Below are 18,928 nucleotides of genomic sequence, written 5' to 3'. Positions count from 1 at the left end.
ACATGGAATACTATGCAGCCATAAAAATGGATGAGTTCATGTCCTTTGCAGGGACATGGATGAAGCTGGAAACCGTCATTCTCAGCAAACTAACACAAGAACAGAAAACCAAACACGGCATGTTCTCACTCATAAGTGGGAGTTGAACAATGAGAACACATGGACAAAGGGAGGGGAACATCACACACCAGGGTCTGTCAGGGGGTGGGGGGCTAGGGGAGGGATAGTATTAGGAGAAATACCTAATATTGATAATGGGTTGATGGGTGCAGCAAACCACCATGGCTCGTGTATACCTATGTAACAAATCTGTGTGTTCTGCACATGTACCCCAGAACTTAAAGTATAATAATAATAAAAAAATAAAGCACCATGCTAAATGCTTTGTATCATAATCTAACAACACGTCATTCACTGAGCAGTAACCCCATGAGGTGGGTATTATCATTCCCATTTCATTCCCATCAGGAAATGGCCTTAGAAGGTGACATAGTGACTGGCAGGATCAGAGTTCAAACCCTGGTCTTATCTGGCTCCAAAGCTTTGACAACATTAACCTACTCAGGCTTCTGGTAAATAATTGCAATTCATACTATTTTAATCATAGTAGAGAGGCTTGTTCAGATATACATATCTCACTCTGTCACCCAGGCTAGAGTGCAGTGGTTCAATCATGGCTCACTGGAGCCTTAAATTCCTGGGGTCAAGCGATCTTCCTGCGTTGGATTCCCAAAGTGCTGGGATACAGCATGAGCCAGTGCATCTGGCCCAGAGATATTAAAGACAGTCTACAAGATGAACCAGTCGGGTTTACCTAGAAGAGTGACCGCATCTGGTTAAAGCCTTTGCGCACATATTGTTACTCTATATACCTGTCATAGTCTGTAGCATTTTTTGGCAGAAAAACTGGAGGTAAAGAAAGAGTTTAATAGTACATACACATGTATATTTATTTAAGCAATTAATTCCTATATTAGAAATCTGAACAAATTTAAATTTCTGGCACAGTTTTATTAAACCTTAATTTTATAAGTTTGAAAACTAATAAAACCTACATACCAACTGCTCTAGAGAGGAATTTGGCAATGTCTAATAAAATGACATATGCATTTACCCTTTGACTCAGCAATCCTATTTCCAGAAATCTATCCCACAAAGGCCAGGCATGGTGGCTCATGCCTGTAATCCCAGCACTTTGGGAGGGTGAGGCAGGTGGATCATCTGAGGTCAGGAGTTCGAGACCAGCCTGGCCAACATGGCAAAGCCCTGTCTCTACTAAAAATTCAAAAATTAGCTGTGTGTGGTGGCACGTGCCTGTAATCTCAGCTACTCAGGAGGCTGAGGCAGGGGAATTGCTTGAACCTGGGAGGCAGAGGCTGCAGTGAGCAGAGATCACGCCTTTGCACTCCAGCCTGGGTGACAGAGTGAGACTCTGTCTTAAAAAAAAAAAAATCTATCCCACAAATATACTGGAAACAATACAAACAAACATACATCTGCACAAGACTACAAACTGAAATATTATTTGTAATAGCAAAAGACTGGAAACAATATAAATGTTCATCAGTGGAGGGCCAGTTGAATAATGTAGTGCGTCTCCACAATGGAGTACTATGTAGATACTAAAAGGAATGATGAATATCTACTTACAGTTATGCCTAGTTTAATGACAGGGATGTGTTCTGAGAAATGCTTCATTAGGTGATTTTGTTGTTGCGGAAACATCATAGAGTGCACCCACACTAATCTAGATGGTATAGCCTCCTACACACCTAGGCTATACGGTATAGCCTATTGCTCCTAGGCTACAAACCTGTAGAGGATGTTATTGTGCTGAATACTGTAGGCAACCGTAACACAATGGTAAGTATTCGTGTATCCAAACATAGCTAAATGTAGAAAAGATGCAGTAAAAATGCAGTATTAAAATCTTTTTTTTTTTTTTTTTTTTTTTTAGAGATGGAGTTTTGCTCTTGTTGCCCAGGCTGGAGTGCAGTGGTGCAATCTTGGCTCACTGCAACCTCCGCCTCTCGGGTTCAAGTGATTCTCCTGCCTCAGCCTCCCGAATAGCTGGGATTACAGGCGCGTGCCACCACGCCCAGCTAATTTTTTCTATTTTTAGTAGAGATGGGGTTTCATCATGTTGGCCAGGCTGGTCTCAAAACTCCTGACCTCAGACGATTCACCCACCTCAGCCTTCCAAAGTGCAGGGATTACAGGCGTGAGCCCCTGCACCCGGCCAGTATTAAAATCTTATGGGACCACTGTCACTGACCAAAATGCTGCTATGCAGCACATGACTGCATATTGGTATGGAGTGATTTTCTAGATAGAAATACTATATACTTTTACAGTGTATACTTTATACACTATATATACTTTTCTCCACCTCATTTTTATTTTAAGTGAAAAAAGTGAGGTGGAGAAGAGTACACACAGTGTGTTGAAATTTATTTTTAAAATAACGTGGATACATATAAATATTTCTTTACATTAAAAAAAAGAAGGATAAGGCACAAAACAAATAAAGCTTACATAGAAAGAGAGGGAGGGGCCTAGACAGAAGGTAGGGAGGAGCCAGTTTCCCCAGGGTGAAATGGGTCTGTTTTCCAGATTTGACTCTGGTACCTGTAGATATTTTAAACTATAAAACAAAATTAAATGAAAATAAAAGTCATTCCTACAAAATAAAAAGCAAATTAAACAAATGAACTTAAGAATGTATGAAGTCAGTAGCTTAACCACATGGAAAAGGATTATTTCAAATGACTTCAAAATACAGTGACTTGGCTGTACCAGATGAAATACAGTTTGAGAAAGAAACTGCATAAATAATCTTAAGCTACTTTCTCTATTCATTTGTTAGTGATAATATTGGTACTGTTATTCTGAATCTAATTAATGTGTATATACATATTAATTTCAATCAAATAAGTTTATGTCTTTAAATATCATGATATTCAGCATAAAATAAAATTAAAACCCAGAGATACAGACATAAAATCAAGGAAATTAAGTAAAACCATATAACCCTAAATTATTGCAGTTTATTAATATAAATGCTTTAAAAATACATAATTTCTAATTCTGTCCGCTGAAAAAGCCGAGAACGAATGCCCATTTTGATGTGATGTGCACCTTTCCTGCCCAGGTTGTGGTCTCTACTTCTCATTTCTACTGCAAGGAATCAGGACTCCTTGGAGAAATAATGGATTCTAAGTTTGTGGGGGAAAATGTAAAAGATGAGACTGAAACATTTTATACCAGAAGGCCAAGGAGTTATTAAGCACCTTTAACTTTGGGCTTTTGTTCAAGGGACTTAGGGATTAAACTGAAGAAGCTCCCACTGCTCAAAGATGGGGCAGTCTGAACTTCTGTAAGAATAATAACATTGCCCAGGCGCAGTGGCTCAGGCCTGTAATACCAGCACTTTGGGAGGCCGAGGTGGGTGGATCACCTGAGAGCAGGAGTTTGAGACCAGCCTGGCCAAGATGATGAAACCCCATCTCTACTAAAAAATACAAAAAAATTAGCTGGGTGTTGTGGCAGGCCCCTGTAATCCCAGCTACTTCGGGAGGCTGAGGCAGGAGAATCACTTGAACCTGGGAGGCGGAGGTTGCAGTGAGCCGAGATTGCGCCATCGCACTCCAGCCTGGGTGATAACAGTAAAACTCTGTCTCAAAAAAAAAAAAAAAAAAAAAGAAGAAGAATAACAATGATGAATTGTAACACATCAAGTACATGAAAATCCATAGGCTCCTAATGAATAAAGGGAAAGAGTCAAGACTTTCCTCGACAAACTTTTCCTTAGGATACTCAGGTCATTAGTGAGAGTTTCCCTCTAGAGAAGTATTTTAGAAAATAAATGAAGAAGAAATAGAATTAGCATATTACCATGTTTCCAATATCTGATGACAGAATGGTTGTAGTCTATGATCATTAGATATCATATGGCCTTGACATGAGAAATTTTTACCGAATATCAAACCCTCACCAGCCGGGCGTGGTGGCAGGCGCATGTAATCCCAGCACTGTGGATCACCTGAGGTCAGGAGTTTGAGACCAGCCTGGCCAACATGGCAAAACCCTGTCTCTAATAAAAATACAAACATTATCAGGGCATGGTGGCAGGGCCCTGTAGTCCCAGCTACTCGGGAGGCTGAGGCAGGACAATCGCTTGAACCTGGGTTGCAGTGAGTCAAGATCGCACCACTGCACTCCAGCCTGGGTGACAGAGCAAGACTCCATCTCAAAGAAAAAAAAAAATCAAACCTTCATCATGTCAATTTTTAGATGTAACTGTCCGATTACAAGAAATACAAAGGACAGGAGAACACATTAATCAAGGCTACAGTGAGCAAACACAGAATATGTAAATTCTACAAAACAAATGACCAGGTTTCTTTAAAAAATAAATTGCAAGATAAAAGAAGGAAGGGAACATTTTATGTTAAAAGACACTTAAGAGACCTATCACCTATACTGAATCCTGGTTTAATAAATCCTGTAAGACCTTCTAGTGAGACAGGATGTGGAAGCAGAACAGTGATACTGGTGATCCCGACCCTGTGGAGGCCTAAGGTAATGGATGTGTTTGTGTCATCGTTTTTAATAAAAAAGTTTAAAAGGTAAAAAAAAAAAAAAAAAAAAATTTAAAAAACAGAAAATAGCTTATAGAATAAGGTAAGGACATAAAGAAAAATATTTTTAAACAGCTCTATAAAAGGCTTGTGTTTTAAGCTCAGTATTATTACAAAAGAATCAAAAAGATTTTTTTAAGTTTATAGAGTAAAAAAGTTACAATAATCTAAGGTTAATTCATAATTAAAGAAAGAAAAATATTTTTATAAATTTGGTGTAGCCTAAGTGTGTGGTATTTATAAATTCTAAGGTAGTGTACAGTAATGTCTGGGGCCTTCATATTTGCTCAGCACTCACTGACTCCTGCACTCCTGCAGAGCAACTTCCAGCCTTCCAAGCTCCATTCATGGTAAGTGCCCTATATAGGTGTACTTTTTTTTTTTTTTTTTTGGAGATAGAGTCTTGCTCTTGTTGCCCAGGCTGGAGTGTATTGGTGTGATCTTGGCTCACTGCAACCTCTGCCTCCCAGGTTCAAGCTATTCTCCTGCCTTAGCCTCCTGAGTAACTGGGATTACAAGCGCCCGTCATCACAGCTGGCTAATTTTTGTAATTTTAGTACAAAATTAGTACAAAATAGATGGGGTTTCATGTTGGCCAGGCTGGTTTTGAACTGCTTGACCTCAGGTGATCCATCACCCTAGGCCTCCCAAAGTGCTGGGATTACAGGCGTGAGCCACAACGCCCGGCCAGGTGTACCATTTTTTCATCTTTTATACTGTATTTTACTGTATCTTTTTAATGTTTAACTATGTTTAGATACACAAATAGTCACCATGGTATTACAATTGCCTACAGTTTTCAGTACAGTAACAGGCTGCACAAGTTTGTAGCCTAGGAGCAATAGGCTATACCACATAGCCTAGGTGTGTAAGAGGCTGTACTGTTGAGGTTTGTGTAAGTACACTCTATGATGTTCCTATAAGGATGAAGTCGTTAGTGATGCATTTCTCTGAACATATCCCGTCATTAAGTGATGCATGACTGTATAGACTGAAATATTTACAGATGATGCTTGGGGTTTTCCTCAAAACAATCCAGGCATATGGGGGAGTGTGGAGAGGTATTGATAAAGCAAGAGTGTCTGTGAGTTGATAACTGCTATAGCTAGGGGTGAAGGGTCCTTGGGATACACTGTACTATCCTCTCTTGTTTTATAGGCTGGTGCAAAAGTAATCACAGTTTTCTCAATTACCAACCTAAATATGTATGTTTGAAATGTTTGTGTATCTTGAAATTTTCTACAGTAAGAGATGGTTAAGAACTTTCACACATAAAATGTTTTTCATAATTTACTCTCTCTACTCAGATGAATTAGTGTTTACCTAACAACCTGATGAAATTCACCATTATAAAGATACTTATTATCATTAATTATTCTTCTAGTACAGGAAGGGGATGTGAATAATTAGCTTATAGTGGCCGGGCATGGTGGCTCACTCCTGTAATCCCAGCACCTTGGGAAGCCAGTGGGTGGACCGCTTGAGCCCAGGAGTTCAAGATCAGCCTGGACAAGATGATGAAACCCCATCTCTTAAAATAAATAAATAAATAAATAAATAAATAAATAAATACAAAAAAAATTAGCCAGGTGGGCATGGTGGCATGTGCCTGTAGTCCCAGCTACTTGGGAGCTGAGGCAGGAGGATCACTTGAGCCTAGGAGGAATAGGTTGCAGTGAGCCAAGATCGCACTACTGCACTCCAGTCTGGGCAGCAGAGTGAGACAATTAAAAAAGGAGCTTATAGAAAGTCTGTTTGGCTGTTATGCCTTATGCCACAATGCTTCTAAGGCTGAGAGCTATTTCTCCACAAAATTGAGACTGTGAAGTTACACTTAAGAGTGTTTCTTATAAGTAGGCCCTATGATTATTTTTTTACTTACCTAAATTGGGTCACATGTTATTTATTTTATTAAGAAACAAGATCACTACCTCTGCCTGAATAAGCTCAGGTGCCACCAATACATGTCCCAGATGAACCCACAAACCCAGGAGAAAGGAGCCATGGAGCAATGTCACTTACCTAGCTGTCTCCTCAAACTGTATGTCATCCACTGAGGCTGTAACGCAGGAAACTCCAGCATGTTTCTCAGCTTCAAAAAATACATAAAAATGTGCTGCTTTAGTGGTGATATGAGAATATTTCAGTATAAGGGAAAGGAATGAAATGTAAGTGCATTGATTTTAGTCACCCATCCCTCATTCATTATAGCACCACTGTGCCTACACTTTCTGGATCAACTGGCTCATTACAAGCTTCTTTACTCTGTGAGTTATGTTTCCAATGTATGGTAATTACTGGACTTTTTATCCTAATTTTTAACTTACATGGTCTTGTATTTGAAATTTAATACCAAGATCCTGCAAATCTAGCTATTGAAATAGCAATTTTAGTAAGTTGGTGCTGACTTTAAATATTTTATCAGGTACTATCCTTCTTGTTTTAAAATCAAAGCATCACAGGTGTAGCCACTTGCCCACATAACCAGTAGCAGAATTTGTTTAAATGATTTAACCACCGTAAGCACTTGAGCGGTATGGGAAACCCCGAGTCATCCCAAATCAAAGAGGATCTTCTCTGGGTATCAGAGACAGAGAGATGGGCACACAGTAGATATTTAGTCAATATTCATTTTATTATTACCAAATTTATGCCAAATTCAGTATACATTAATTATCTTGAAGGAGGAGTATTGAGTAGGGTGGGAGAGTTCAGGAAGAAGCTTGGTTATTTCCATGTTCTATGTCTGCACGTAATTTGCTCAGATTTTTTTTTTTATTGTTGGTTTTGCTTTACATAAAAAACACCAGAATTTATACTCTGTGGGGAAGATTTTGACATGTGCTTCTGCCAGATTTGATTTTGAGAAACACAATTGGAAGCCAAACAGATTATATTGGCTTTATAAGAACTTTTGACCTCATTTTAGTTTTGGAGACTTCAGTCCTGGTGCCACATGATTAAGAAAAGAGTGAATTATACTGAATTTGTCTTCCTTGTGTGTACTGGATCATTATAACTACATATGTATTAATTGATAGTCCTAGGTAACAAGACATGAGAGATACTCCACTGCGCACGTATTTAACACATTCCTGTCTAGGATCTAATTCTGCAGAAAATTGGACATTCAAATGTTCGAGGAAGGGAAAATGGAAGAATCGGACTCTAGGAATGCTCAAGGTGGACTCAATTTAATTCAATGCACCAAACATTTGTTAAGTTCTTGCTGATTTCCAGACACTGAGTTGGATGAGTTCCTTTTTTTTTTTTTTTTTTTTTTTTTTTCAGATGGAGTCTCACTGTCACCCAGGCTGGAGTGCAATGGTGTGATCTTGGCTCATTTCAACCTCCACCTCCTGGGTTCAAGCAATTCTCCTGCCTCAGCCTCCCGAGTAGCTGGGACTACTGGTGTGCACCACCACGCCCAGCTAATTTTTTGTATTTTTAGTAGAGATGGGGTTTCACCCTGTTAGCCAGGATGGTCTCGATCTCCTGACCTCGTGATCTGCCTGCCTCAGCCTCCCAAAGTGCTGGGATTACAGGCATGAGCTCTATCTTTTTAAGCAGTCCACTCTGTGGCACTTAGAGATCCAGCCATAGTCAGTACACTTTTAGAGCTTAAGTTTTCCAGGGAACTGCTGAAACCTTGCAAATATATGCTTAAATCATTGATTAAAGAATACTTAATAAACATTCATTCCAGTTACTTGACATGAGGGAATGGGATGTTGAGGTTATTAATTCTTAGTAATAAAGTGTTATAATGTATACCAACATGAGTATCTTGAGTATCTTTTTTTTTTTAAGAGACGAGGTCTGTATCACCTAGGCTGGAGTGCAGTGGCACGATCATAGCTCACTCCAGCGTCGAACTCCTGGGCTCAAGTGAGCTTGCCTCAGCCTCCCGAGTAACTGGGACTATAGGCATGTGCCACCACAGCTAGCTAACTTTTAAAAAATTGTTTAAAATATTTTTTGTAGAGACAGGGTCTCATGATTTTGCCCAAGCTGGTCCCAGACTCCTGGACTCAAGTGATCCTCCTGCCTTGGCCCCTCAAAGCACTGGAATTACAGGTGTGAGCCACCATGCCCGGCTGAGTTATCAATTTTGAATGACTTAAATGATAACTAAAATGCAGTAACCAGTAAAAAAATTAAACTTTTATTGTTTATATTGGGTATCTATTCTGTATATGTAGCACTATACTAGATTTCTTAAGGGATCAAAAAGTAATAAAATCATGACAGTTACTTTTTATTAAGCATTTATTATTGATCAGGCACTGGGCTAGTCATTTAAGCATGTCGATTACATGAAGTTGGTACTATTATTAGCTCCCTTATATAAATAAGAAAATTTAGGCTTAGAAAGATTAAATGCATTGTTCTAAATAGTGATTTTGACTATAGAAGCAATAGGAACTTTCAGGAAAGAGTAGGTTAGACAAACCAGAGAACACTCGCAGAGAAGGACGTGGCTACATATGGGTTTCAGGAGCTCAATAATCATGATATATACCATTGATTTTCAAGGGTCATTAAACTAAAAGGAAAAAAAATATGGGGACCACCATAGGGTCCTGGCTTCACATGTCATTACATGCGTGCTGTGTTTTTAAACAAGTGTCAATTAGATGACATGAACTCACAGGACTGGCTTGTTCTGGTTCTTGATTTTGATTGCCCTTCATACCAGCAGAAGTGGAAAACCCTAAAGCTGTTTCTGATTTCCTGGGAGAACAAAGAGAAGCTAAGTGATTGTAAGTAGGTACGAAATGATGACTGATAAAAATAGTGGTAACCTTCCTTCATTCCTTCCTTCCTTCAGCAGATATTGATTGAGCACTTGTTTTATTTTATATAAGGCAGCCTCTGCGTAAGGTGCTGGCAGTGGGAAACAGCCAGGACCCCTGCTCTCATGGAGTCTAGTGGATGAGCTAGAGGTTAATTAAATGGATATTGACATGGTTTGGCTGTGTCCCCACCCAAACCTCATCTTGAGTTGTAGCTCCCATAATTCCCACATGTTGTGGGAAGGAACTGGTGGGAGATAATTGAATCATGGGGGCGGGTCTTTCCTGTGCTATTCTCATAATAGTGAATAAGCCTCACGAGATGTGATGGTTTTATAAGGGGAAACCCCTTGTGCTTGGTTCTCATTTTCTCTCCTGCCACCGCCATATAAGAAGTGCCTTCCACCTTCCGCCATGATTGTGAGGCTTCCCCACCCACGTGGAACTGTGAGTCCGTTAAACCTCTTTTTCTTTATAAATTACCCAGTCTCAGATATGTCTTTATCAGCAGCATGAAAATGGACTAATACAGATATATAATGACAAAATGGACTAAGTGCTCTGAAGAAAACAGGGATTTTATGAGAGTCAGTAACTGACATAATACACTAGGTGGGGTGTCCAGGAAGGCTTGAGGGCAGAGGAGGGGAGGGCCTGATGAGCAGAGGGAACAGTGATTACAAAGGTCCTGGTGACTGCAATGCAGAGAGTAGGAGGGAGAGTGGGTGAGATGAGGCTGGAGTGAAAGCTGAGGACAGGCTATGCACAGGGCCTTGAAGCTCTTGGTTCGAAGTTTTTGTAATTATTATTCTTCAAGATATTGTTGCACTGCCTTCTGGTCTCCACTATTTCTGATGAGGTCAGTGGTAATTCTAATTGTTGTTCTCTTATATACGGTGTTTCAGTCTGGCTGCATTCAAGATTTTCTCTTCATCATAGTTTGACTATGATATGCCTGGATGTATTCTTTGTATTAGTTTTTCTTTCTTTCTTTTTTTAAATTGGAGACAGAGTCTCACTCTGTCATCCAGGCTGGAGTGTGGTGGCATAATCTTGGCTCACTGCAACCTCCGCCTCCTGGGTTCAAGAGATTCTCCTGCTCAGCCTCCTGAGTAGCTGGGATTACAGGCGTGCGCCACCATGCCCAGCTAATTTTTGTATTTTTAGTAAAGATGGGGTTTCACTGTGTTGGCCAGGCTGGTCTTGAACTTCTGACCTCAGGTGATTTGCCTGCCTCAGCCTCCCAAAGTGCTGGGATTACAGGTGTGAGCCACCAGGCCCAGCCTGTATTAGTTTTTCTTGATGTTCTATGACCTTGAATCTGTAATTGTATGTCTTTCACCATATTTGGAACTCTAATTATGTTTATGTTTTATTTTTCCACAAATCTCTGATACTTTATTTTATTTATGTATTTTTTTTTTTTTTTTGAGACAGGGTCTTGCTCTGTTACCCAGGCTGGAGTACAGTGGTGCAATCATGGCTCACTGCAGCCTCGACCTCCCAGGCTCAAGTCATCCTCACACCTCAGCCTCCTGAGTAGCTGGGACTACAGGTACATGCTACCATGTCTGGCTAATTTTAACATTTTCTTTTTTTGGTAGAGACAGGATCTCTCTATGTTGCCCAGGCTGGTCTCGAGTTCCTGGGCTCAAACCATCCTCCTACTTGAGCCTCCCAAAGTGCTAGGATTACAGGCATGAGCCATTGTACCTGGCCACACTTTGTTTATTTTTAAAATTCATTTTTTTCTGTTCTTAGATTGGATAATTTCTATTGATGTATTTTTGCATTTACTAACTCTTTTCTCAGCCATGTCCATTCTGCTGTTAAGCCTAGCCATTGAGTTTGTTATTTTAGACACTGTATTTTTCAGTTCTGGAATTACCATTTGGCTTTTAAAAAATAGTTTCTATTACTCTGCAGAAATGTACTGCCTTTTCAATCTTTTTCTTCTTTTTCTTTTTCTTTTGAGATGGAGTCTCATTCTCAAATGAGACTCCAGCCCTGGCTGGACTGCAGTGGTACAATCTCGGCTCACTGCAATCTCCACCTCCCAGATTCAAGTGATTCTCCTGCCTCAGCCTCCTGTGTAGCTGGGATTACAAGCACCTGCCACAACACCCGGCTAATTTTTGTATTTTTAGTAGACAGGGTTTCATCATGTTGACCAGGCTGGTCTTGAACTCCTGACCTCAAGTGATCCGCCTGCCTCAGCCTCCCAAAGTGCTGGGATTACAGCAATCTTTATTATCATATTTTTAATTATATTATTGAGCACAGTTATACTAGCTGCTTTAAAATCCTTGAAGCTTAATTCCAGCATCAGGGTTGTCGAGGGATGAATCTCCATTGATCGTCTTTTCTCTTAAGAATGAATCATGTTTCCCTTTGTATTTCAAGTAATTTTGGATAATATCCTAGCCACTGTGAGTGATCCATTGTAGAAACTGTGTTTCTCTGAAAAGTGTTGGTTTTGTTTTTGGTTTTGTTTTTTAAAGCAAGCAATTAACCTGACCAAACCAAAACTATAATCTGTCTACCTAGAGATGGGCACAACTATTTTCAGTTCTTTTGGCCTCAACCAGGAGGTTTGGAGTCTGTCCTATGTATACATGATTCAAGATTTGCCAGATATCTGGGCAAAGATTATAGATAGATTTTAGGGCTCTGTCTCTCTGGCTCTTTCCTTTCTGGAACTTTCCCTTTTGTATTTCGTTCAGTAGCTGTGCTTTTCCCAAACCCTGTCTTTGGGCTCTTCAAACCAGCAAGCCTGTGGGTTTTCCATCAGAACTATAGCTGGGAGCAGACTGGCATTTTCTTTCAGGCTTCAAGTCATTTATAAAACAAACACAGAAAAAGCCAACACCATTTTGTTCTTTCATGTGTTAACTTTCAAGTGTTATAAGCCTACTTTTGTTCACTTTTCACCTGCCTTAGTCTCTTTTATTTAGTGTTTTGCCCAGAGTTTATAATTATTATCTGTGGGAGATTTTTTAGTAGGAAGCACTTGAACATCTTAGAAAAATCCTTAAAGCCCTTGGTGAAGAAAAGAAAGGGAAAAATGAACAAAACATATGACATGATCAATCAGATTAGCATCTTCAAAGATTACTTTAGAAGCAGTGTGGAGAGGAGACCAGAATGAATGGAGATGAGTTTGGAAATCACTGCTGAAGTCTGCATGAAAGATGATGATAGCTTGGAGTAGATGGTCGCATTGGGGGTGCAGCAAAGTGCTTGGATTTCAGAGACTCCTTTAGGGGGTAACACTGATAGGACTTGCTCCATGCATAGAGTATGTGAAGGGAGAAGTAAGGTGGAGAGAGAGATATCAAGGATGACTCCTAGACTTTTGACTTGCTCAATTAGATGAGTTGGGTGCCACTCCAGAGATAGTAAACCCAGGAAAAGATTCACAAATAGAAAACTGTGTGTGTGAGATGTTCCAAAATAATACATGGACGTGTGAGATAGAGGATTACTCAGATAGCTTCAAGACTTTAGACTTAAGGGACTGGAAAAATAATGGGGCCACTGACAGAAGTAAGGATAGTGAGAATATTTCATCTTTCTTTAAATATTGAGAAGACATTTTGGAATCCAGCAGTGCCTAGGGGTCATAGCAATGCCTTGGGGGCCATGACTGGGATTGCAGTAATGTGGCTAAAGAGATAATGCTGGCCTATAAAAAACTCTGAGAAAATCCCAGAGAAATCAGTTTTATATTACTACACAGATTCAGTTACACCTTGGCTAAGTAATGTCCCCTGCTTATGTGGTGCCTCAGGTCACCATAAAGTGTTTAACACAGGCATTATTCATGTTGCCCAAACCAACTTTATCATACAGGTTTTCTTAATATTAGTAACATTATCAGTTATTAATATTATACTACTAATAGTAATGTAACTATTAAGGTATAGAGTGATTGTCAATTGGATCTTTCCATGGTTTCCAAAGATGTCAGGTCATAGAAATGATGACAACTGCAGGTAGGCCATTGTTTCTCCATCACAAGACAGAGGCACTAAGCAAGGTAACTAAAAGTCACTTCAGTGGTCTCATAATGTATTCAGTTGCCTTGGAAACAGGCATCATTATTATTAGCAACCTCAGTGGTTTATGTATTATTCCTTTTTCCTATGCGTGGATTAATTTTGTATTCATGTTTCCATTGTTACCTTAATATAACCAATCTCAAATCCTGTTAAAAAAAAAAAGGCTTAAAGGAGTCATTGATTTCTCACAATTGTGGAGGCAGGGAAGTTCCAAATCGAGGTGCTTGCCCATTGTAGGTCCTAGTGAGGGCTCTCTTCCTGGCCTGTGGATGGCTGTCTTCCTGCTGTGGCCTCACATGGCAGAGAGAAGCTCTCCAGTGTCTCTTCTTATAAGGACATTAATTGTATGGGACCAGGATTCCACTCTTATGACCTCATTAGCCTTAATTCTTCACTCCAAATAGAGTGACACCAGGGGTTAGGACTTCAGTGTATAAATTTCGGTGGGTGGTGTGGGGGGTATAATTCAGTCCTTAATAAATGTTTTTGCCATTTTTACTGTCATTCTGTCACAAGAACACAGTGGAGTTTTCCAGAGACTACATAAGGGTGTGGTAGCAGCAGGGTGAATGCAGAAGCAGGTATGAGAAGTCAGCAATCCTCTGCTAGCCAGACCTTAGAGAGACTCGCCAGGATGTAACCTTTATCACCACTCCTCTCGCTACACTTTTGTTCTTGTGGAAAATAGTTATTTTTTAATTAAAAATGTTATGCTAACAATGTGGTCCATTTCTTTTTTAAAAATAATTAAAAATTTTAAATTTCCATTACGGTAAATGTGATATAAATAGCCTACATAAACAAAAGCTGCCTGGGTGCGGTGGCTCATGCCTGTAATCCCAACACTTTGGGAGGCTGGGGCCTCCCAACACTTCAGGATCACTTGAGTCCAGGAGTTTGAGACCAGCCTGGGCAACATAGTGAGACCCCATCTCTACAAAAGCAAAACAAAACAAAACTCCCAAAATCAGCTGGGCCTGGTGGCGTGCGTCTGTGGTCCTAGTTACTCTGGAGGCTGAGGTGGGAGGATCGCTTTAGCTCAGGAGGTCGAGGCTGCAGCGACCTCTGATGGCGCCACCGCTCTCCAGCCCGGGAAAGAGCTCAACAACAACAAACAAACAAACAAACAAAAAATCCCGCAGAAGCTCTCTGGGCTCCTCACTTGTTTAATGGAATGAAGGAGTCCTGAGAGCCACACATTTGGGAACCACTGGTCTCGGCCTTGCCCAGCGCGGGCGCACTGTCGCAACACCCCTATCCCTGGCTGCGCAGGGTTCAGCTCTCCGCAAGTACCTTCCTCGCCTTCCCACCCACCCCCCACCCCAACCCCCAGCAGCCGCCGCTCCCGCAGCCCCGGTCCCGCGCCTCCCCGCAGCCCCGGCGCCCGCCTACCCGCCAGGCAGGCGGTGGTGTCGATCCACTTGAGCAGCTGCCCCGCGCTCAGCTCGCCGCGGGCAGTGGCGTGCGCCGGCTGGATGGCTTGGCTCATGAGCACCTCGCCGGGCGCCGGCCGCTCCATGGCCAGGGCGAGAGCGCTATGCCTGCGGCCCCCGACACCCCACCATGCCCGCTCTGCCCGCCCCGCCCTCCCCGCCCAGCTCCAAAGGGCGCTGACACCGCCCGCCGGGGCCGCGAACCCCTGGCCGCCAGGTGGTGGGAGCTGCGAGTGAGGGGGCCCGCACTGTCATCCCCGGACTATCGCGAGTGGGGGAAAACCAGCGCTCTCGGGTCTCAGGAGAAGTCTGGGAAGTGCGCGGGGAGGGGGCTCCCGGGTAGACAGGTCTGGAAGGCGGCTCCCCGAGAGCCGGAGCGCGAGGAACAGCTTTTGACATAAAAAAGCTGTTACACTTTCTAGAGCTGCTATCAGTGACTGTACAAAGCAGTCCTCATTAGGGAAACAGTGTCTCCAGAAAACCTCCAGCATCTAATGGATTGGTGGATGTCTGACTGTCACGGGAGGCTGCGCCAGGGAGCACATTTACGATGGAACTGGAAACCCGGAGAAGTGGAGCAAGCAGCTGAGGTGATAGGAGCCGCTAAGCGACCCGATCACCTGGCTGGAACCCAGGGCTCCTGACTGTCCGGAATAGCACGAAGAAGCCTAGCCGACTCTCACGAATTGGTGGTGCCTTTTCATCCTTATATTTTTGGCTTGCCAAGCCTCAGCATGGCGACATCAGAATGGAGATTCTGGTATTTTTCTTTCCTTTTTAAAAGACTTTTTTTTAAATGAAAGTGAAGAAATAAGGAAATGTTGACTTGATAGCTTTTAGGAGTCTCTGTGTATAGGTTTCAGGACAATCCAATCATAAATAGGAATTGCATGTTTTCACTGAGGCAAGCATGAAGTTTGACTTACATAAAAGGCATTAAAATAACTTTTAAAAGCAAACAAAAACTTGTGCATCCAAGATGGTCGCATTATGTAGCTATACACTTATTTCAATGATAACGTTATTACATTGCTTTTGGCACTCCTCCTTGGAAAATGCCTTCTTTTTAATGACTTCTGTATTGAGAAATCTTAATTTAGGAATTGATAGATTTTTATCATATATTCACTCCATCTACCAATAACTCTGTGAGAGTCATTTATTGACCTTGGACTTGGCCATGTGGCTTGCTTAAGAATGGAATGTGGAGAGATAGCAGTGTACCACCAGCCTTGCCTTTAGAAGCACCCTGTGTTTCTGTTCTCAGGAACATCTGACCTCTGCCATGAGGTCAAGTAGCTGCCTATTAGCATCTGGGTACCAGACTGAATTCACGTATTGCAGAGGAATCTCAGCCAGCCAGAGGACTCACAGCCTGAAGCAGAGCAACCCAGCAGACATGAAGACTCTTGAATGAGACATAACTACTTATTGTTATGTGCCACTGTGATTTTGGGGGTTGTCTGTTATGCAGCAATAGCTGACAGTTACATGAGTGAACTGTATTAATATTTGGGAAGTTTATTAAATTACTGGAAATAAAGTTTGCATTTAGTCTGGGTTGTATTATTTTGGGTAAAAAGTGGTGACTAAAGTGGTGATATTGAATTATGTGTATGGTTGTATACTTGGTTTCTTATAAACTAAAGAAATTTCAGGCCAGGTGCAGTGGCTCATGCCTATAATCCCAGCACTTTGGGAGGCTGAGGTTAGGTAAATTGCTTGAGCTCAGGAGTTCAAGACCAGCCTGAGCAACATGGTGAAACCCTCTCTCTACCAAAAATACAAGAATTAGTTGGGCGTGGTGGTGTGTGCCTGTGGTCCCAGCTACTCAGGAGGCTGAGGCAGGAGGATCACTTGAGCCAAAAAGGCAGAGGTTGCAGTGAGCTTGAGTCTCAAAAAAAAAAAAAAAAAAGAAAAGAAAAGAAAAGAAAAAGAAAAAGAAGAAGAAATTTCAAAAATGTTTACGCATAAGTGTAAGAGGATGGGTTTCCAAAATGATTTTCTTGAAGGGCACAGCATGTGTATATTTGTGTGTTTGTCTAGAGATGTTGCTTTAAAAGCAGACACTGTACACAAATTCACTGCTGTGTTTTCTTATCTTTATTATCTCCTGTTTAGATGTCTTCAGATTATGGTTTCATATCTTTTGTTGGTTTCATACTAATTTTCATTTTACTATTCTTGTGCTTTTCTGAATGGTCCCTTTCTTCCTTTTACAATGAAAATGTCATCTGCATGCATGAACATTTGTTATCTCCACTTCTCTCTGATGTCAAAGATTTTTACTATTATGCTTGAATAAAAGGTCTTCGAGTTTCATTTGTGCTTAGAGACATTTTTGAAGATAAGCAGAATGTGAAGCCAGCTTGATTTTAAAAGTTTGTACACAGGAGCAGGAAAGCTGATCCAAAAAAGTGTGGGAAGTTCCACAATCACTAGAATAACGAGAAAATCTTTAAAATGCTGGAGTGGGAAGGGGAACTGGACAGTCTAAACTGTTATTCTAGAGATGAGGAAATGAAGTGATTTCCTTGGGTCACATTGTAAGGTAGTGGCTGGGTTTTGTGAAAACTAAGAACAAGGAACCTGGAATATAAGTAGAGAGGTAGAAAAAAAAATGCTTTCTCCAGAAACAGAGCCTCTGACAAGAATTTGAGAGCAGACAGGTTATTTGGGAGGAAATTGCAGAAAGCACTGGTAGGGGCATCAAAGTGTAGTCCCCAGGTAAGCAGCCTCAGCCTCAGCTGGGATCCTCTTAGAAATGCAGAATCTCAGGCCGGGAGTGTTGGCTCATGCTTATAATCCCAGCACTTTGGGAGGCTGAGGCAGGAGGATCACTTCATCCTAGGAGTTTGAGACCAGCCTGAGTAACATAGAGAGACCTTGTCTCTATAAAAAAAAAAAAATAAATAAAAATTAGCCGGAAAAGGTAGCACATGCCTGTGGTCCCAGCTACTTTGGGAGGCTGAGGTGGGAGGATTGCTTGAGCCCAGGAGGTCGAGGCTGCAGTGAGCCGTGATTGGGCCACTGCACTTCAGCCTGAGTGACACAGTGAGACCCTGTCTCAAAAAAAGAAAAAAAAAAAAGAAAGAAAGAAAAGAAAAGAAAAGAAAAAGAATTATAAATGCAGAATTTCAGGCTCCAACTCAGACCTACTGAATTAGAGTCTAAATTTTATTAAGATTCCTAGGTGATTCAGGGGCACATTACAGTTTGTGAAGAACAGCCCCAGCCATCCCTCCCACTGGCATGAACCCTGGGGTTTTTATCCTCTGACTGGCATCCTTCATTGACTAAGGGCTGGTCCCAGGAGATGAACTCCCCAGGACTTCTGCAGATTTCAGAGCAAGAGCAAGCTTTCAGCTGGAGCTTTATCTCAGTAGGACAGGATGACGCTGTCAGCTTGGACTAGGACTCAGAATGGTGAGTGCCGTGGCCATGTGGGCAAGGCAGAGAGCCAAAATCCTTACTGTCCTGAACAGCGGAGGCAGCCGGGAGCCTTTCCGCTGTGGGAGATATGTCCCAGACAGAGGGTTTGCTAGTTCAAGTACTTCATACAGAGATGAACTTCATTAGCCATCAAACTCTATCTCCACCTTTGGTATAAGTTTTAAAAGGAGTCAGGTCAGTGTTTCCAAATTCAAATACAAATTTATAAGGATGTGGTTCAAAGTTTAAACTCCGAGCCCCTAAGCAAAAATTCCAGGATGGGTTTTCTTAGCTTTTGGCTGCCAACTTCTTGACTGGAGGGTCTCCTGTCCTTCTCTGCCCCTGAACCCTGCTCTAGGGATGGCAGTGACTTTGGGGAATGGGTTTTCTGCTTGGACTGTCCCTCTTAGCACCTGGAGCCTCAAGATAACCTTGCTCCTGTTTGTCCCTGCACTTCCGGTGGCCCCTTCTGTCAAGCATTAGGTGTAGAACCTAACAGCCACCATATTTGTGTGGAGTACACAGCTTTATTTTGTTTGAACAAAAGCCATGTGTATAGAATCTAA

General features: G+C 41.6%; 1 protein-coding gene across 1 annotated transcript in view; it reads right to left on the bottom strand.

Moving 5' to 3' along the window:
• ACOT12 (acyl-CoA thioesterase 12) overlaps window positions 1-16,207 on the bottom strand; it is a 65,327-nt gene extending 49,120 nt beyond the window's left edge. The window contains exons 1-2 of the mRNA XM_003822259.5: window positions 14,890-16,207; window positions 6,663-6,732 (exon numbers count right to left, since the gene is read on the bottom strand). Of these exons, the coding sequence (XP_003822307.2) occupies window positions 6,663-6,732; window positions 14,890-15,016 (197 nt within the window). The 5' untranslated portion in view covers window positions 15,017-16,207. The remainder of the gene's footprint in view (window positions 1-6,662; window positions 6,733-14,889) is intronic.
• Window positions 16,208-18,928: the final 2,721 nt, after the last annotated feature.

This window comes from Pan paniscus, chromosome 4 (genome assembly GCF_029289425.2).
Source record: "Pan paniscus chromosome 4, NHGRI_mPanPan1-v2.0_pri, whole genome shotgun sequence".
NCBI lineage: Eukaryota > Metazoa > Chordata > Mammalia > Primates > Hominidae > Pan > Pan paniscus.
Note: the sequence above shows the minus strand (reverse complement) of the source record. Positions and strands in the feature narration are given on the sequence as shown.